Genomic DNA, 21,441 nt, shown 5'->3' with positions numbered 1-21,441 from the left:
TTTCCAATAAATGTCCAATCAATTGAATTTGTGTGGGAACTCCTTCAAGACTGTTGGAAAGGCATTCCTCATGAAGCTGGTTGAGAGAATGCCAAGAGTGTGCAAAGCTCTCATCAAGGCAAAGGGTGGCTACTTTGAAGAATGTAAAATATATTTGGATTTGTTTAACACTTTTTTGGTTACTACATATGTGTTATATCATAGTTGTGATGTCTTCACTATTATTCTACAATGTAGAAAATAGTTAAAATAAAATAAAAACCTTGAATGAGTAGTTGTGTCCAAACTTCACTGGTACTGTATGTAAATAAGGTATCTTTTTTTTAATCAATTTGCAGAAATGTCTAAAAAGCTGTTTTCGCTTAGTAAATATGGGGTATTGTGTGAAGATTGATGAGGAACAATTTTATTTAATCCATTTTAGAATAATGCTGGAACGTACCAAAATGTGGAAAAAGTCAAAGGGTCTGAATACTTTCCTGAATGCACTGTATATACCAATATGTGTGAGTGTGAGATCCACTAGATGGTAGCAGAGATCTAAACTATAAAGAGATGCAACACTAATGCTGAAATACCTGCTACAGTACAGTCTAAGAGAGAATCAGGGGAGAATGGAGAGAAAATGACGAGAGGGTACAGAGAGAGCGAGAGACCCATGCTTCTGTTCTACTGGCCTCACTAATCTGCAATAAACAGGAAACAGGTGTGGAAGGAAGTTGGCGACTATCAGTCAGAGGGAGGGAGACAGCGAGATAAAGAAAGAGTGATAGAAAGAGGAAAACGGAAGGCAGGATGGGGCTGTGTGAACTGTCCTTGCTCTTATGTGTGGAGCTCTTTCTAATTTTTACGATCCCCCTCCTCTCCTCTTACCCAAACCCCTCAAGCCCCTAACCCCAGCCCTCCTGTCTCACTCATCTCTCCCCTCATTTCCTCTGTCTGTACCTCTCAACCCCTCCCTCCATACCACTTCCATCTGATACCCCTGTTACAGGAAAGAGCTAGCAGGCATTTCAGCTGCCCAGGAGAGGGGGAAGAGGAGAGGGAGTAGGTGAGGGGGAAAGAGGGAGAAGGAAAGGGGGAGAGAGTGGGGGAGATAAGGGGAAGATGAGAAACCACTGGAGTTTGAAGGGCATCATTCTGGCTCCATCAATGTCAAACGCTGCTTCTCTTCGATATTATCAAGTGGTTATCCTCTACCCCCGTCTGTCAGTCTGTCTAGCTGTCTGTCAGTCAAAAACCCAATATATTCCCCCATTTATCCACGGTTCCATTTTTCTTTGTTTTAAGATTGCTTTCACCTTTTGGCTCTTGCTCTCTATACTCTCACTTTTCTGCACCTCTCTCTCCAACAATGACATCAAAATGTGAACTTTGGAGTTTGGAGCATTGCAGATTTGGAACTGATTAGAATAGAATAACAAAGAACAGAATAAAATGGAAAGTTCACTTGGCGATGGAACATGGCCTGTGGCTATAATGGTAATATATGGTCTGTACCGTTCCGTAAATCAGGACTATCAGGAAGGACTCCAAAGATGGCACTCTTGACCGATGTAGGGGGAGGAGGGGCCTGCTTGGGGGTGGAGTCACTGGCTGAGATTGACAACGTGGTAAGGGTGCTGACCAGCAGGATGCCTAACCCCACCCATAACACCAGCTATAGAGGGAGAGAGAGAGAAAGATTATATAATAATAAATATACCATTTAGCAGACGCTTATCCAAAAGTGTGTATACATTTTACATATGGGTGGTCCCAGGAATCAAACACACTATCCTGGTGTTGCAAGCACCATGGTCTATCAACTGAGCTACAGAAGACCACCAGAGAGGAAAAGAAAATGAAAGAGAGAGAGAGGGATGTTGGTCAGTGATGCGGTTAGTAGGGATAGTGGTGTGTGTGTGTGTGTGTGTGTGTGTGTGTGTGTGTGTGTGGTACCTGTGCAGTGAGTCCATTCTTCTGTATCTTTCTGTAGATGAGGGCGGGGCAGATGAAGCAGATGAGGGACCCCATGGTGGCTCCAGTCAGTCCCAGGATGGTCTCCACTACAGACATAAGAGCATAGAGAAACATTTAGTTACACACACACAATCTGTTGGTTGGCTAAAGCGACATACTCTAGCTGACAGTGTACCACGTGGGTCTGTGCGTCAGCCAGGCTAACAGTCCTCATCCTCCTCATCCGCTCTCATCTTTCTCTCCACCTCTTCCTGCACCTCCACACCATACATACAGTACAGGGACAGAGCTTAGCCTTCCTGTTCAATCAGAAGTCAGTATCTCCATACCATCTTTTAACCCATCTTGCCCATGGCCCTGTCCCAAATGAAGCACAAACCTACACCCCCCTGATCTAATCTAGTACAAGCTTCACTTCCAGAACCTGTGTTTCAAGCCAGTACCAGTGCCATCCTCCTCCCGACCCAACCCCTCCCTCCCCTGGGCAGGTCTGTCTGGGCACTGGGCCCAGGCCCCATCTCTCATCCTGGGAACCCAGGCTATATTGTGTCCCTCAGATTTAGTGTCTGTTCCCCCTGGAGTCCCTCCTCCCCCTTCCTCTCTATTAGCCTGATTAGATACACACACCCCAGCCAAACACAGCAGTGTGTGTGTGTGCCCCTACCCAAACACAACCCTAACAAATAGCCTTACCACACAAGATGAATAAAACATTCAAACTCACCCCAACCTTCACATCTAGATCATTATTACAGCACACAGACTAACGGAGACTGCTAAAGAACAAATGCTCCGCTGTGGGGGTGTATGAGCCGGGGGGGGTGTGAGGAAGGGAGAATAATAGCGCTATCTTCCTGTCTGTTCGTCCAGAGGAGATAAAAGTAGAGGTGTGATTTAAGGAGTGTGTTAGAGTGTGACAGTCACTGAGTCATAAACTCATATTCAAACACGTCGTAAAAAGCTTGAGCTACAACACATACATAAAACAACACATGCATCTTAAAGGCCTGCGGACATACAAACATAAGAACACACAGAACAGTCGCGCACACACACACACACGTGAACACACACACACACACACACACACACACACACATAGGTGAACAGACACACACGTGAACACACATGTGAATACACACACGTAAATGCCCGCCTGCACCACACGCACATACAAACACACACCATTGGGGATGAGGATGCCTCCCAGCATGGTTCCGAAGACGATGGCGAGGGTGATCATCTTAAAACGAAGTGGAGGCATGTACCCCCCTGCAGCAAACGTCCCGTCCTTCTGCTGAGGGACAAAAATATTCATTATAACAGTATTCTACAGTAAAGCTCTTCTGTTTAGGGAATGATAATATCTTATCACTATTTACTGTGTGTGTTAACCTGTATTTGTGTATAAAGTCACCTGTTGTTCGAACAGCATGGTGTTGATGGCCTGTCTACAGGGCAGTATCATCATGGGGAAGCCCACAGCCACTGACATCATGAAGCCCACCCGGATCATCTCTGTCACCAGGTTAGAAGGGAAGTTCATCAGAACGTTACCGGCTATGTCGTCCGTGAAACTGACGTAACCAAAGAAGCCCACCTAGAGAGAGGAGGAGACGAGGGAAGGAATAGAGGAAGGAAGGAGGGAAGAGGGGAATATCAAAGTGATCAATTCAAAAGTCACGCACACACACCTAAACCATCATGCAGGATAGAACAATGTACTATGCGGTGAAGACATCGAGACAGGAAGTGACATCAGCGTGCCCCACTCACCGTGATGTAGAAGGTGGTGACGACGTTGAGGGAGGTGGTGAAGATGGTGCTCATGCGTTTGATGGAAGGCTCGTCCAGACTGTCGTAGGTAGGCAACACCTGCCTGTAAACAAACCACCAGCGCACAAACTACAGCTGCCACATCAGACAGGACTAGACAGGTCAAATGTCAGGGCAAACTTTGTGCTCTACTAGAAAAAGCTAAAGTTTTAGTACAAACTTTGTAGTCTAGAGAGAGGAGACTGAAGATGCAACAGCTGTCAACATTAACTGGGGATAATTCAATGTTTTGGGGTTTTTAAAGATCATAATCAAATCAAAATCAAATTTGTATATTTGAATCAAAGAATAAGACATTGGTCGAGGCAAATTGGTCATGAGAGGGTAAAAAAAGGTTTATCTGACGGTCTAGATCTCTACTCATTATAGATGGTGAGATTGAACAGCGAGGATCAGCATTGGTATCATATTAGATGAACACGCATGGTATACAGACCTCAGGGAGAGAAAAACAGCTCATTTCACAAAAAGGCAGTTGTGGTTTCCGCACAGTGTGTGCGACACCGTGTGTGTGCATGTGTGTGTTTCGTGCGATGCCATGCACAAGTGTATGTGTGTGTGTGAGAATGAGAGTGACTGAGGCTGTCTGTCAGTCAGGGAGGGGTGCAGTAAAGTGCTGGTTATTATCTCTCAGAAACAAAGAAGCGACAGAACGGGCTGTCTGTCATCAAGCAGCACTGTAAAAGAACAGGCCAGCAGCACATTAAAAGGGGAATTTACAGGCCTTCTATATAACAGCTAGTGTTAGACTAGGGTTAGAGCATTATAACCTTTCTTGGCTGTCTTTTTTGCACTCACTTTTGTGTGTGTGTGGGAAAAAGAGAGAAAGAGAGAGCATACAGTTACCGTACCTCTACCGCATTCTCTCCCTTTCATTCACTCTCTCTTTCTCTGTTTTTTTTATGGGTGTGCAGCACTGTCCCACGGTGCTTTTCTTTGACGCCTGTTTAAACTCAGGAACTATTCCAACTTACAGCTGAGCTCAAATAAAACAGCTTACTGGAACTAGATCTCAAACCTGTAGAGTACTGTACATTCTCTCAGTATCCCTCATTCCAATGTTTTTTCATTCTATTTATAGTTTACACCATCTGTAAAATAGTCCAATGTTAGTACAATGTATGTTTTCTTATTCGGTTTATACGGTCTGTAAAACAGTGTTCAATACCTATTTATTTGAAATACTTCTTGACGTCAAACTGAAACTAACACTCTAGCATGTGTGGGTAGAGGGACAGACATTGCTTATCTCGTTTGTTTGACTCCACGGCAGTATCACAGAGGGACATTTTCATTAGTGTTTGTCTATTCTATGACTGCACAGTTTCAGAACTGTAGTCTTGGCCTGGTTAATGGTGATATTAAGTCATGTTATAAATGAACGTAAACAGCTTTAATAAAAGGTAATAAAAAGCGTATGTGTTGAAAGCTGTTTAATCAGTGTGTGAATACATTAGATGGCAGCCGTCCATTGGTCTGATTAGTGGTTTGGCTGAAGCAGCATGGAGTCGAGCAGCGCTCCGCTCGCTGTCTGACCACTGGCCAACAGAGGGCCCTGCCAAATAACATTCATCACCGCTAGTGTGTGTACACACACACGGACAGGCCCGTGCGTGCGTGCGTGCGTACACACACACACACACACACACACACACACACACACACACACACACACACACACACACACACACACACACACACACACACACACACACACACACACACACACACACACACACACACACACACACGAGAGTATTGTTACCTCAGTGGGATAATTATTCTTGTTCCAGTCTCAGCACCAGTCAGCCTCTCAAAAAAACCTCACCCAGTAAACCTTACCCAATCACCTCCAAAAAACTCACATCAAACTCCCTTAAGACACTTCATACATGCAAACCGTCAGCATATGTACCAAAGTCAACCCCAAAATCCCAACACACAACCCAGTCCAACCCCAAACACACCCCTAACCCCACCACCCACCCAAAACCTTTCCCTCCCTTCCCCTTTCATCCCAGGCACCATGGCAATGACAGAAGAGAGGAGGCAGCGACAGAACATGCAGATGGAGGTGAAGATGGAGGGATTGGATAGAGGGAGGGATGGGTAGATTATGCTGTTGAATTCCATGCTGTTACTGTCACTTGTCCACTGAAGCTTAATATTGTTGTCATCTATGGTCCACCAGGTGCCTTTAGAGAGTTCTTCAATGAACTTGACACCTTGATAAGCTAATTTCCTGAACATGGCTCACCGCTCTTCATACTGGGTGACTTCAACCTCCCAACGTCTGCCTTAAAATTAATTTCTTTCCACCTCTTTCTTTCCCCTCCTTGCCTCTTTTGACCTCTCTTTCCCAGTCCCATCCCACTCATAAGGCAGGAAATAGGCTTGACATCTTTACTAGAGGCTTTTTGTCTACTAATCTCGCTGCAACCACCCTCCAGGTCTCTGATCACTAATTTGTTTCCTTTTCGGTCTCCATTTCCTCCAACCCTACCCACTCAGCCCCTACCCAGATGGTTGTGCGCCGTTGCAATCTTCTCCCTCTCTCTCCTCTTCAATCCTATCATCTCCCCCTTCTGCTAAATCCTCCCTCCTGATTCTGCCTCTTCGACTCTACTCTCCTCTCCTTCTGCATCCTATGACTCGCACAATCCCCTTTCCTCCTAGCCGGCTCGGCCCTTCCCTCCTGCCCCGTGGCTGAGTGACTCATTGCGAGCTTACAGAACAGGACTGCGGGCATGGAGGAAGCTAAACTATTGGAGAACCTATCATCCTTTCACTCCCTCCTGTCTATCTTCTCTCTGTATCCACTGCTAAAGCCACTTTCTATCACTCTAAATTTCAAGCTTCTACCTCTACCCCTAGGAAACTCGTACACCTTCTCCCCCTCCTTAATCCTCCACCCATCTCCCTCTGCGGACAACTTTGCCAACCACTTTGAAAAGAAGGTTGACAACATACGCTCCTCATTCACTCAGCCTACTGATACCGCTGATCCCACTCACACAGAACTACCCTACATCTTGACCTCTTTCTCCCCTCTATCGCCAAATGAAATCCTGTGAGGGGCCCATTTTATATGCCTACATTTGCGAGCAGGCCAGGTAGCCTATAGGCCTTATTCTATGCGTAATCAGGTGCGCATCAACAGTGAAGAGGCAACTCCGGGATGCTGGCCTTCTAGGAAGAGTTCCTCTGTCCAGTGTCTGTGTTCTTTTGCCCATCTTAATCTTTTATTTTTATTGGCCAGTCTGAGATATGGCTTCTTCTTTGCAACTCTGCCTAGAAGGCCAGCATCCCAGAGTCGCCTCTTCACTGTTGACGTTGAGCCTGGTGTTTTGCAGGTACTATTTAATGAAGCTGCCAGTTGTGGACTTGTGAGGCGTCTGTTTCTCAAACTAGACACTAATGTACTTGTCCTCTTGCTCAGTTGTGCACTGGGGCCTCCCACTCCTCTTTCTATTCTGGTTAGAGCCAGTTTGCGCTGTTCTGTGAAGGGAGTAGTACACCGCGTTGTATGAGATCTTCAGTTTCTTGGCAATTTCTCGCATGGAATAGGCTTCATTTCACAGGACAAGAATAGACTGACGAGTTTCAGAAGAAAGGTCTTTGTTTCTGGCCATTTTGAGCCTGTAATCGAACCAGCAAATGCTGATGCTCCCAGATACTCAACTAGTCTAAAGAAGACCAGTTTTATTGCTGCGCTAACATAATTGCAAAAGGGTTTTCTAATGATCAATTAGCCTTTTAAAATTATAAACTTGGATTAGCTAACACAACGTGCCATTGGAACACAGGAGTGATGGTTGCTGATAATGGGCCTTTGTACGCCTATGTAGATATTACATTAAAAATATATATTATCTGCCGTTTCCAACTACAATAGTCATTTACAACATTAACAATGTCTACACTGTATTTCTGATCAATTTGATGTTATTTTAATGGACAAAAAATGTGCTTTTCTTTCAAAAACAAGGACATTTCTATGTGACCCCAAACTTTTGAACGGTAGTGTAAATATTTGCCTCTGCTCGACTAAAGAAAATCTTGGATCGACCAACAGCCTATCGACCAAACAATCGACCAGTCGAATAATTGGGGTCAGTCCTAGTATATTGCCAAGTTATTGTTATTAATTGTGTATTTATTATTACTTCTCTATTATTTCTCTATTTTCTTTCTCTCGGCATTGTTGGGAAGGGCCTGTAACGAGTTAACTGTTAGTCTACACCTGTTGTTATACGAAACATGTAACAAATAACATTTTATTTGGCTTGTCCCCTCTGACTTCAAAATGTTTGCGCCCCTCCTTATGAAACCAACACTCCACCCCTCTGCCGTCAAAAACGACCTACCGGTATCCCTTGTTTCTTTTCATCCCAAAACACTCTGACCAACTTTCTCACCAGCTCTCTCAGAACGATCTTCTTGACCGTAACCAGTCAGGCTTCAAGACGGGTCATTCAACTGAGACTACTCTCCTGTGTCACGGAGGCTCTCTGCACTGCCAAAGCTAACTCTCTCTCTGTTCTCATCCTCCTAGATCTATCCGCTGCCTTTTGACACTGTCAGGACTGGGTGTCTCAGGTTCTGCACACTCTTGGATCGCATCCTACCTGACACACCGCTCCTATCAGGTGAAGAGGATCTTTGTCTGCACCACGTTCTCTAACAGGGCTCGGTTCTAGGCCGTCTCTTCTCTCTATATACCAAGTCACACGGCTCTGTCATTTCCTCACATGGTCTCGCCTATCATTTGTATGCGGATGACACTCAACTACTTTTCAACTTCCCCCCCTACTGACACCCAGGTAGCGAAACGCAGATATCTCAGCTGGGATGACGGCCCACCACCTCAAGCTCAAAAAGAAGGAGCTGCTCTTCCTCCCGGGGAAGGCCTGCTTGTTCAAAGACCTCTCCATCACGGTTGACAACTCCATGTGTCCACCTCCCAGAGTGCAAAGAACCTTGGCGTGACCCTGAACAACACCATGTCATTCTCTGCAAACAGCAAAGCAGTGACTCAATCCTGCAGGTTCATGCTCTACAACATCCGTAGAGTACGACCCTACCTCACACAGGAAGTGGCGCAGGTCCTTATCCAGGCACTTGTCATCTCCTGTCTGGACTACTGTAACTCGCTGTTGGCTGGGTTCTCCGCTTGTGCCATCAAACCCCTGCAACTTATCCAGAACGCTGCAGCCCACTTGGTGTTCAACCTTCCCAAGTTGTCCCATGTCATCCCTCTCCTCTGCACACTCCACTGCCTTCCAGTCAAATCTCGCATCCACTACAAGACCATCGTACTTGCCTATGGAGCAGCTACCTTCAGGCTAGGCTCAAACCCTACACCCCAACCCGAGTACTCTGTTATGCCACCTCTGGTCTCTTAGCCCTCCCACCCCTACAGTAGAGTAGCTCTTCTCTGTCCTGGCTTCCCGCTGAGTCCCTGCCCATCTTCAGAAAACAATCTGAAACCCTACCTCTTCAAAGAGTATCTTAAATAATCCCACAGCACCCTGCCTCGCACCACCCCTACCCCTCCCCAAATGAATACAACAAATTATTGCCTTTCGGTTGTCCGATCTAGCTATTTTAAGATGAATGCACAAACTGTAAGTCGCTTTGTATAAGAGCGTCTCCTAAATGACTCAAATGTCAAATGTAGAGGAAGAAAATGCTCTCTTGGTCCATCTCTCGCTAGTTACATTGTAGATCCTACTCTTTACTCCTCAAGATCTCCAATCAACATCTCGTCTCCAGGCTTCAACAGCCGGTATGCAAGCAGTGCTGTTGTGATAAATAACATATTTTCCCAGGGCTAGAATGCAGTTCCTGGCAACACATTAAAAAACCCACACCGAAACAACATGATGCACTTTTGTTAGACAGATACAACTACAGCAGGCGACTGCGTCTAGAAGTAGAAGTACCTGGCGATAGAACAGGGAATGAAGTAGCCGATTGGTTAAGTGTGAAGCCGTGAAGGTGAAACAGCAAACTCCCCCTACAAACATCCCCCGCCCCTAACTCTCCATCCCAAAACTCTGTCTCCGTCATCTTGCAGACTAACCCTATAGCCTTTGTGTTGTCTTTATGAATGCAGGTAGTCATGCTCCATTCAGTACATTTATCAGTGTTCTACATGCAACAATAGCACATTTACAACATATTAGGAGCAGCATGAAAGAAAGACCAGATGAACTATAATGTCCATTCTACCCATTCTATTTCTGTCTCTAGACTCTACATCCTGGTCATGTTCAATAGGCACGAAACAGGAAACTTTTGAAAACTTATTGGACAAGTTTAGATTATTATTATGTTTTTTGAAAAAATGTTATAAAGTGTCTCGGACTTCTTTTTGTGCCTAATGAACACAACCCATATCCTATCACCCTTTCAGGGACTGCGCGGGGGGGGGGGCGGGAAGGGACTGGGAGGTACTTACGACTGACAGGCGAAGGCCATGCCACAGATAGGGAGGCAGCGAAAGACACCGTCCCAGCGCACCAAACTGACCCGCCCCAGCCAAAAGCCACTGAGTAGCCCGTGTTTGAATGAGGACAGCACCATCTGAGGGAGGGAGGGAGGGGGGGAGAGCAGGGGGGAGTTATGGCTTGAACCAAAAGAAGAACAGGAGGGTTGAAGAGGAGGAGAGAAGCCCATTCTGAAGGCCTGTCAGATCATGAGTGAAAGAATGAAGAGGGGAGGAACCGGAGAAAATGAATTTGAACACAACATTTAAAAAATGAGACAGAATATGCCATGTTGATAAAAAAGTCTCCTCCTGCCCAAATAAGGCTGTGACGATATCAGAAATCATCCTCTCGAACCTGTTAAAGATTTACACATGCTCAATTCCCAACTAGTAGGGCTGCACATTTCATTGAATGGTAATCTAAATTGTGATATTGACATGCGCAATATCCATTCGACAAGAGGCTGCGATATTTTGAAACAGCCATCTGTAAGGCCCGTATTTTTACTTTGGATTTATTGCTCGAGTTGACAGAGTTCTCTCCGCTCCGTCACTCAACCAGGCAGTTTCTTGTGCTCGAGATTCACTCTGCATGCATTGACCAAACAGCATGCAGTCAACAGATTTTTCCCAAACAAGAACAATGCAACTTTCCACCTTACTTCTTAATATAAATCCACATATTTTCTATATTATACTATTTGTTTGTGTAACTTGCTCTTAGTTGGCCTTAGGAAACTGCAAATATGCCTAAAGGTTTCCTGTTAGCCCCTAATGCTAATCCACTTGTTATTAATGAGAGACAGCTTGTTCTTAATCAGAGAGGAAAAGGTGAAGAATATTGTAAAATCTTTGTATGAATGTACCTATCCATTTAAATCTAATTAGGGTCCCATGGGAAAGACTGACCAACACTTTGGTTCCTGCTGTCACAACCATCTCCTCCCTTACTTTTCATTTGTTGTCATGCGAAACAAAACTGCATTCCAAGTGCCCACTGTATTCCAACCATAAAATTAAAATCATTATTCAATTTCTATGATTCCAACAGTTTAACCAAGTATTTTGATCAATAATCGCAAGTAAAATAGCAATATTTGGTACAAAAATAGCAATTAGATTTTTTTGCCCATTTCGTGCAGCCCAACCAACTAAAATGCAGAATTTAAAGACTGATCAAGAAAATAAATAAATATTTCTGAGGGGCAGATGTTTTGATCGGTACGGCATTTACTGTCTGTAGTTGATTCCCATATCCAGCTCCAGAGGACCAGAGAAAGAGAGCTCCATGAGCATCCTCCACATCAGAGGATGGCAGTTTGGTTTGGGGGGGCAGGGGTTGAGCAATCAATAATTGTGCACCCCCTTGCCTCCAAACCATAGACACACAAACAACCTAAAGACAAACATGAATTTGAAGAGGGGAGAGGAAATGGAAATGCGAGGATTGGAGATTGAGAGGGAGGATGCTATTAGTTTTGGGAGGTGGTAGGTGGGTCGAGGATTGAATTTTGTCCCCTTAGCGTCGGAGTTGATACCTTCCCCCAGGTCGGAGTTCAATGATTGTTTCCAAGGTTACTTACGGGTGACAGCAGAAGGTGGTGGCGATAATGGGCAGGCACTGTATGACGCCCCTGACCCGCCACAGGTGTATACGCTCGAACCAGGAGCCTGAGATCAGGCCGTAACGCAGAGAAGACATGACTATCTACAGCAGCCAGCCAGACAGCAGTCAGCCAGACAGCAGTCAGCAGCAACACAGGAGAGGAGAGAAACAATCACAAGGGAGAGGAAGGTAGAGAGAATCGTAAAGGAGGTGTCAGAAAGGAAGGGGGGGGGTCAGGAACGGCAGTGATAGAGAAAGAAGTAGAAGAGGAAGGGAGATACATCAGTTAGAGGGTTAGTGGTCTGGACCAAGGTGGGTGGAGGTCAGGGCCAGGACTGGGTCTAATCCCAGACACGACAGTACTCCAACTCACAGTGGTGTTCAGTAGAGATGTCATGGTTTTACTACAGGAGGTTGGGGCAGAGCACAGGATAGCACAAAGAGGCTACACTATACTACAGTAGCAGTGCTAAAGGCTAACTGTGTAAGCAGTGCAGATACTACAGAAATACACAGAGCCATCGACAATAACATCAACAACAATCACAACAATACTCCCAACATCAATACATTTCACAATAGGGTCAAAGAAAAGGCAAGGGAGTCACAGTGTCATCAGCCATTATTCTAACAGTGTGAAACAGGAATTAGAAACTTAACATATATTGCTCAAAAAACTAAAGGGAACACTTAAACAACACAATGTAACTCCAAGTCAATCACACTTCTATGAAATCAAACTGTCCACTTAGGAAGCAACACTGATTGACAATAATTTCACATGCTGTTGTGCAAATGGAATAGACAACAGGTGGAAATTATAGGCAATTAGCAAGACACCCCCAATAAAGGAGTGGTTCTGCAGGTGGTAACCACAGACCACTTCTCAGTTCCTATGCTTCCTGGCTGATGTTTTGGTCACTTTTGAATGCTGGTGGTGCTTTCACTCTAGTGGTAGCATGAGACGGAGTCTACAACCCACACAAGTGGCTCAGGTAGTGCAGCTCATCCAGGATGGCACATCAATGCGAGCTGTGGCAAGAAGGTTTGCTGTGTCTGTCAGCGTAGTGTCCAGAGCATGAAGGCGCTACCAGGAGACAGGCCAGTACATCAGGAGACGTGGAGGAGGCCGTAGGAGGGCAACAACCCAGCAGCAGGACCGCTACCTCCGCCTTTGTGCAAGGAGGAGCAGGAGGAGCACTGCCAGAGCCCTGCAAAATGACCTCCAGCAGGCCACAAATGTGCATGTGTCTGCTCAAACGGTCAGAAACAGACTCCATGAGGGTGGTATGAGGGCCCGACGTCCACAGGTGGGGGTTGTGCTTATAGCCCAACACCGTGCAGGACGTTTGGCATTTGCCAGAGAACACCAAGATTGGCCAATTCGCCACTGGCGCCCTGTGCTCTTCACAGATGAAAGCAGGTTCACACTGAGCACACGTGACAGAGTCTGGAGACGCCGTGGAGAACGTTCTGCTGCCTGCAACATCCTCCAGCATGACCGGTTTGGCGGTGGGTCAGTCATGGTGTGGGGTGGCATTTCTTTGGGGGGCCGCACAGCCCTCCATGTGCTCGCCAGAGGTAGCCTGACTGCCATTAGGTACCGAGATGAGATCCTCAGACCCCTTGTGAGACCATATCCTGGTGCGGTTGGCCCTGGGTTCCTCCTAATGCAAGACAATGCTAGACCTCATGTGGCTGGAGTGTGTCAGCAGTTCCTGCAAGAGGAAGGCATTGATGCTATGGACTGGCCCGCCCGTTCCCCAGACCTGAATCCAATTGAGCACATCTGGGACATCATGTCTCGCTCCATCCACCAACGCCACGTTGCACCACAGACTCTCCAGGAGTTGGCGGATGCTTTAGTCCAGGTCTGGGAGGAGATCCCTCAGGAGACCATCCGCCACCTCATCAGGAGCATGCCCAGGCGTTGTAGGGAGGTCATACAGGCACGTGGAGGCCACACACACTACTGAGCCTCATTTTGACTTGTTTTAAGGACATTACATCAAAGTTGGATCAGCCTGTAGTGTGGTTTTCCACTTAAATTTTGAGGGTGACTCCAAATCCAGACCTCCATGGGTTGATAAATTGGATTTCCATTGATTATTTTTGTGTGATTTTGTTGTCAGCACATTCAACTATGTAAAGAAAAAAGTATTTAATAAGATTATTTCATTCATTCAGATCTAGGATGTGTTATTTTAGTGTTCCCTTTATTTTTTTGAGCAGTGTATATCATCATGATAGAAGAGCCATAGTTCTTTGTAAAAGCCTATCGAGTAAAATGTATATTAGCAAAACTCTTAACATTTTACCCATCTGAGTATGGCCCTCTTACACCTGCTGCAGGCAGCACTGTACCCCTTCCCCTCCCTGTGTGGTTGCGGTCTCACCGTGAACATGAAGAACGTGTAGAACATGAGGGCCATGGCAGAGAAGGACTGGATAGATGACATCATGTTCCTCTGCAGACTGAGAGGCAGAACGATGAACAGAGACACGGTGATCAGCAGCAGCACGCGGAAACCAAATGACACCTGTGGAGGGTGAAAAAGGACACAATCTCTAACCAATCATATCACACAAACAATCAGTTCAAACAAATCAGCAACAGTACAAGGAAACCAAGTGTTGTGCAAAAAGTACCTTTGAGTTGTGGAGACAACAAGAGGCAACACGACAGATGTATTCAATCACTTGAAGAAGAACCATCCCCTATTTTATGAAGACTGAGCCATAGCCAGCTACCCACAGTGCATTCTGAAAGTATTCAGACCCCTTGACTTTTTCCACATTTTGTTACATTACAGCCTCATTCTAAAATGGATAAAATTGTTTCCCCCTCATCAATCTACACACAATACCCCATATCGACAAAGCAAAAACAGGTTTTTAGAAATGTTAGCAAATTTATAAAAAAATTAAAATATGAAATATCACATTTACACAAGTATTCAGACCCTTTACTCTGTACTTTGTTGAAGCACCTTTGGCAGCGATTACAGCCTAGAGTCTTCTTGGGTATGATGCTACAAGCTTGGCACAACTGTATTTAAGAAGTTTCTCCCATTCTTCTCTACAAATCCTCTCAAGCTGTCAGGTTGGATGGGGAGTGTCGCTGCACAGCTATTTTCAGGTCTCTCCAGAGATGTTTGATCGGGTTCAAGTCCGGGTTCTGGCTGGGCCACTCAAGGACATTCAGATACTTGTCCAAACGCCACTCCTGCGTTGACTTGGCTGTGTGCTTAGGGTTGTTGTCCTGTTGGAAGGTGAACCTTTGCTCCAGTGTGAGGTCCTGAGTGCTCTGGAGCAGGTTTTCATCAAGGATCTCTCCGTACTTTACTCCATTCATCTTTCCCTCGATCCTGACAAGTCTCCCAGTCCCTGCCGCTGAAAAACATCCACAGCATGATGCTGCCACAACCATGCTTCACTGTAGGGATGGAGCCAGGTTTCCTCCAGACGTGATGCTTAGCATTCAGGCCAAAGAGTTCAATCTTGGTTTCATCAGGCCAGAGAATCTTGTTTCTCATGTTCTAAAAGTCCTTAAGGTGCTTTTTGGCAAACCCCAAGTGGGCTGTCATGTGCCTTTTACTGAGGAGTGGCTACAATCTGGCCACTCTACCATAAAGGCCCGATTGGTGGAGTGCTGCAGAGATGGGAGAACCTTCCAGAAGGACAACCATCTCCACAGAGGAACTCTGGAGCTCTATCAGAGTGACCATCGGGTTCTTGGTCACCTCCCTGACCAAGGCCCTTCTACCCCGATTGCTCAGTTTGGTCGGGCGACCAGTTCCAGGAAGAGTCTTGGTGGTTCCAAACTTCTTCCATTTAAGAATGTTGGAGGCCACTGTGTTCTTGGGCACCTTCAATGCTGCAGACATGTACACTTCCCCAGATCTGTGCCTCGACACAACCGTGTCTCGGAGCTCTACGGACAATTCCTTTGACCTCATGGCTAGGTTTATGTGCTGACATGCACTGTCAACTATATAGACAGATATGTGCCTTTCCAAATCATGTCCAATAGAAATAATTTACTCCAATCATGTTGAAGAAACATGTCAAGGTTGATCAATGGAAAAAGGATGCACCTGATCTCAATTTTGAGTCTCATAGCAAAGGGTCTGAATACTTATGTAAATAAGGTATTTTTAAAACATTTATAAAATTAGCAATAAATGTCTAAAAACCTGTTTTCGCTTTGTCATTATGGGGTATTGTGCGTAGATTGATGAGGAAAACAATATTTAATCCATTTTAGAATAAGACCAACGTAACAAAATGTGGAAAAAGTCAAGGGATCTGAATACTTTCCGAATGCACTGTACGTTAAGCAGGCATTGCTTGCTAATGCATTTTAAAGTGTAACACCCTACGAAAACACAACCCGCAGACACAGAAATCACAGAGGCTGTCACCCATCTGTCATATAGCCAAAGACATGACTCATATCTACACTTACATGCACACTAGTAATTCTATATTAAACTGATTATGGCACTAGGCCGAGTATGGCATTAGACACGTAAACACCTTACTCTGTGTATCTTAATCTGCGTAAATCATACTCAAAGTAAGCGTACACCGATTAAAAGCACAAGCTTCCTTCTTCTTTTGTGCATGTGACGCATGAACATTCAAACCAAGAATGAAGTGAGTTGGGAAAAACTGAATGCATTAATCTTCGAAATTGTTTTCATATAGAAACTTTACATGTCCGAACTCAGAATCAAATAGGCTACCCTGATTTCAGATGTATCCATGTAAACAGGATCATTAGGGAAATCAGTATTCTTTCAAATAATGTAAATGTTTAAATCTGACTATTCACAATAATCATATTATTGTGTGCATGTAACTGTAGACGGCTTCAAGAAGATTATAAAAAAAAAGCTGGACAGGAGATAAAAGACTGCATTTCTCACATTTTTCTCCCTAGTCGCCATGCCAACACTATATAACAAAATGAAGGGAGAAGTTGAAACAGAGTTCACACGTTGTTTACAACCGAGCCCTACATTCCTTTAAAAACTCCACTTGATGAGTAGTTCCAACTGAAAGGTCGGTGCTTGCAAACATCGTAGGCTTCTTCCCCAGAGATCACACATGACAAAACATCACTCTGGGGTTGAGAGAAGCTTTAGTCACCCGGGGCCTGAATGAGGAGCAGCAAGTCTGAATTACAATAACGGCGCAAACGCGGTAAAGGCCATCGCGTTGATGACTGGACCAAACACGGTAAAGGCCATCGCGTTGATGACTGGACCAAACGCGGTAAAGGCCATCGCGTTGATGACTGGACCAAACGCGGTAAAGGCCATCAGGTTGATGACTGGACCAAACACGGTAAAGGCCATCAGGTTGATGACTGGACCAAACACGGTAAAGGCCATCAGGTTGATGACTGGACCAAACACGGTAAAGGCCATCAGGTTGATGACTGGACCAAACACGGTAAAGGCCATCAGGTTGATGACTGGACCAAACACGGTAAAGGCCATCGCGTTGATGACTGGACCAAACACGGTAAAGGCTATCAGGTTGTTGACTGGACCAAACGCGGTAAAGGCCATCGCGTTGATGACTGGACCAAACACGGTAAAGGCCATCGCGTTGTTGACTGGACCAAACACGGTAAAGGCCATCGCGTTGTTGACTGGACCAAACACGGTAAAGGCCATCAGGTTGATGACTGGACCAAACGCGGTAAAGGCCATCGCGTTGTTGACTGGACCAAACACGGTAAAGGCCATCGCGTTGATGACTGGACCAAACACGGTAAAGGCCATCAGGTTGTTGACTGGACCAAACACGGTAAAGGCCATCAGGTTGATGACTGGACCAAACGCGGTAAAGGCCATCGCGTTGATGACTGGACCAAACACGGTAAAGGCCATCGCGTTGTTGACTGGACCAAACACGGTAAAGGCCATCAGGTTGATGACTGGACCAAACGCGGTAAAGGCCATCGCGTTGTTGACTGGACCAAACACGGTAAAGGCCATCGCGTTGATGACTGGACCAAACACGGTAAAGGCCATCAGGTTGTTGACTGGACCAAACGCGGTAAAGGCCATCGCGTTGATGACTGGACCAAACACGGTGAAGGCCATCGCGTTGATGACTGGACCAAACGCGGTAAAGGCCATCGCGTTGATGACTGGACCAAACGCGGTAAAGGCCATCGCGTTGATGACTGGACCAAACGCGGTAAAGGCCATCGCGTTGATGACTGGACCAAACACGGTAAAGGCCATCAGGTTGTTGACTGGACCAAACACGGTAAAGGCCATCAGGTTGATGACTGGACCAAACGCGGTAAAGGCCATCGCGTTGTTGACTGGACCAAACTCGGTAAAGGCCATCGCGTTGTTGACTGGACCAAACGCGGTAAAGGCCATCGCGTTGTTGACTGGACCAAACTCGGTAAAGGCCATCGCGTTGATGACTGGACCAAACACGGTAAAGGCCATCGCGTTGTTGACTGGACCAAACACGGTAAAGGCCATCAGGTTGATGACTGGACCAAACACGGTAAAGGCCATCAGGTTGATGACTGGACCAAACGCGGTAAAGGCCATCAGGTTGTTGACTGGACCAAACACGGTAAAGGCCATCGCGTTGTTGACTGGACCAAACGCGGTAAAGGCCATCAGGTTGATGACTGGACCAAACACGGTAAAGGCCATCAGGTTGATGACTGGACCAAACACGGTAAAGGCCATCGCGTTGTTGACTGGACCAAACACGGTAAAGGCCATCGCGTTGATGACTGGACCAAACGCGGTAAAGGCCATCAGGTTGATGACTGGACCAAACACGGTAAAGGCCATCGCGTTGATGACTGGACCAAACGCGGTAAAGGCCATCAGGTTGATGACTGGACCAAACGCGGTAAAGGCCATCGCGTTGATGACTGGACCAAACGCGGTAAAGGCCATCAGGTTGTTGACTGGACCAAACACGGTAAAGGCCATCAGGTTGATGACTGGACCAAACACGGTAAAGGCCATCAGGTTGATGACTGGACCAAACGCGGTAAAGGCCATCAGGTTGATGACTGGACCAAACACGGTAAAGGCCATCAGGTTGATGACTGGACCAAACACGGTAAAGGCCATCACATTGATAACTGGACCAGACTCCAATGTTTTGGTCATAGGCTGCACCTTGCAATCAGTAGGCTATGTGTTCGATGTTTTTAAAGCAATTTGACATCATTTAAATTATAACAATGATTGGGCCTACTTATACATAATTACACAATCATAAGCTTTCTATTCCATCGGTTAATATGTAGGTGTAATAATCCTATCTGCCATCATATGTATAACAATATTGGAAAATATTTGTTTAATTTGTTTTTTATTCAGTTAGCACGGTATGTATTAATTCATATGATCTCATTTTAGAAGTGATGTTCTCTACCCAGACACTTGTATTAACCATGGCTGATGGAATTACCACGCTTTTAAAAATCTCAATTCATAATCGCAATATCTGGCCCAAAAAATGTGCACTTAGATATTTTGTGCAAATCATGCAGCCCAGATTGTATTCTCTATTGTATTCTCTGATTGCTTCTGTAATTCAAAACTCATGACTCCTACCGGGAGGCCCAACAACTGGGCGAAGAAATTAGAGCCCAGGTCAGCGATGACGACGTAGAAGGCAATACAGGTCCCCAACATCAGACCTATCATACTGTAGAGGAAGAGCGAGAGGGAGAGTGAGAGAGACCAAGAGAGAGGGAGGAAGAGGGAGAGACATTCAGATATTAGCATTTGATCAAGGCTCTAAAGACACAAGATATACATCACAACAGTATTGGCTCTCAAAGGAAAGGACACATACCTGGTCTCCACCAGTGTTTTGCCTGGTTTGCCATAGGCATGGAAAGCTAGGCCAGCATAGGTCCTGCGTTTGGTGCTGTTAGCCGTGTGGACCAGAAACATACACGACTGGTGGGTCATCCACGAACAGAAGAACAGCAACAAAGTCCCCAGCACTATCCCACACTAGAGCGAGAGAAGCAGAGACAGAGGGGGTTATTTCAAAACTGCAAATATGGAAACTTTGTCATACACATTTCATATTGACAGGGCATGATGGGGGCCTAAAACTGCAATTCGGTACAAAGATGTCAAGATCAGCATAAAGCATGAGGTGCACTGCCTGTATAATGCACCTGTTAAGGCGCGTGGAAAGGTAAACACGGAACAAATGTTCACTCATTAACTGCCATCACACTAGTAGCTGATCGTGAGTTCAAAGTCGCTACACACGATAAGATAAAAGACCTCTGCAATGGAATAATCGTGTGACCGGTGTAAGATAGCGGAAACCGTACCTGTTTGAAACAGAACGGCATGGTCAGAACGCTCACTCCAACGATGCTGTTGACCACGTTCATGATCAAACCCCAGTTTGAAGCCGCCGCCGTCATTTTGAATGGTTCGTTTTTCTTCACCACACAAAAGAACCGTTCAACACTACGTAGAGAAATGACCACGGTAAAGTGGCGGCCGTTATTTGGTCCAAGTAACGATGATGACAGTAGTTGAATCCGTCTGATTCTGCTTTTTCCAAAGCGTATCCTTTTCCAGAGTTATGTGACGTGGCGCTAGTAGGATAGCAAGAGAAACAAAAACATACCGACAGGCAAACTAGATCATTCAGCTAAAATACATGTAGCTATATATATTTCATGTCACGAAATAAAATACGTTTATCTGCATCGTGCATGCACGTTCAAAAGGAAAAATTGACAGCTGAAAGGAAATCGAGCTTTTGTTGTTGCAAAAACTTTGTTCAACACACACCTAACCTTACAGTATTCGATTCCCTTGATGTTGAAGCTTATGTGTATCATCGGTGACCCGTCCACTTGGTTAAAATAGACCGTTATCAATTTATATCCATCACATAAAGCTATAAAGTTTTATTTTCATATTTACCATGAGATAAACAACTACAAAAGCTACGGAAATCACTATTTCCTGAATGTGTAAACAGGAAGTATGAATGTGGCTCTTACTCTTCTTCGTCTTTAAGGTTTTATGGCAGACTACACCTATTGGTGTATTGCCGCCACCTACTGTACGGGTACTGAACGAAAAATAAAAATACCAACGTCATATACAATACAAACAAAATAAATCCCCCAAATCCCCACCCCACTCCAGGTGCCTGTGTGGAAGGAACATTCATCGACAGGATTCCTTGTAATGCCTCTGCTGTACAATCGAGGAGTCCCGCACTCACAACGATTCCTATTTTCTCTGATTTGTTCTTTGTTAGAGCTGTGCAGTTTATTACCAATGCATCTGGCTCTTATTATACCCAGAGATACTTTTGATGACATGGGAAAGTCCTTTAAAATCGTATTAACGCCGATTGTGTAAGTTGTCCATGCGTCGCACGATGCATTCTGTGCTACTTTGGGACAAGGCGAGTTCTCCTTCAAAGAGGCAATGGGCGTCAATTGGGCGCTTGCTTAGAAACCCAACATTAGCATGAAATTTGGGAACAAGGAGTA

The 21,441-nt window shown here is 45.4% G+C and overlaps 1 protein-coding gene across 5 annotated transcripts in view; it reads right to left on the bottom strand.

Moving 5' to 3' along the window:
- Window positions 1-20,958, bottom strand: part of LOC106589592 (putative sodium-coupled neutral amino acid transporter 10) — a 29,928-nt gene extending 8,970 nt beyond the window's left edge. For 3 of the 5 annotated variants that reach the window (XM_014179749.2, XM_014179753.2, XM_014179752.2), the window contains exons 1-11: window positions 20,726-20,958; window positions 20,254-20,526; window positions 19,758-19,921; window positions 19,514-19,607; window positions 14,294-14,437; window positions 10,262-10,386; window positions 3,739-3,841; window positions 3,380-3,562; window positions 3,148-3,259; window positions 1,942-2,048; window positions 1,501-1,660 (exon numbers count right to left, since the gene is read on the bottom strand). In XM_014179749.2, the coding sequence (XP_014035224.1) occupies window positions 1,501-1,660; window positions 1,942-2,048; window positions 3,148-3,259; window positions 3,380-3,562; window positions 3,739-3,841; window positions 10,262-10,386; window positions 14,294-14,437; window positions 19,514-19,607; window positions 19,758-19,921; window positions 20,254-20,349 (1,288 nt within the window). In that variant the 5' untranslated portion in view covers window positions 20,350-20,526; window positions 20,726-20,958. Of the gene's footprint in view, window positions 1-1,500; window positions 1,661-1,941; window positions 2,049-3,147; window positions 3,260-3,379; window positions 3,563-3,738; window positions 3,842-10,261; window positions 10,387-11,874; window positions 12,000-14,293; window positions 14,438-19,513; window positions 19,608-19,757; window positions 19,922-20,253; window positions 20,527-20,725 lie in introns of all 5 variants that reach the window. The other 2 variants (XM_014179750.2, XM_014179751.2) reach the window with 2 other exon arrangements.
- Between the last annotated feature and the right edge of the window lie 483 nt (window positions 20,959-21,441).

The sequence above is a fragment of the Salmo salar genome, chromosome ssa28 (genome assembly GCF_905237065.1).
Source record: "Salmo salar chromosome ssa28, Ssal_v3.1, whole genome shotgun sequence".
NCBI classification, from domain to species: Eukaryota; Metazoa; Chordata; class Actinopteri; order Salmoniformes; family Salmonidae; genus Salmo; species Salmo salar.
The sequence above is the reverse complement of the archived record's forward strand: the minus strand, read 5'-3'. Positions and strand labels throughout refer to the sequence as shown.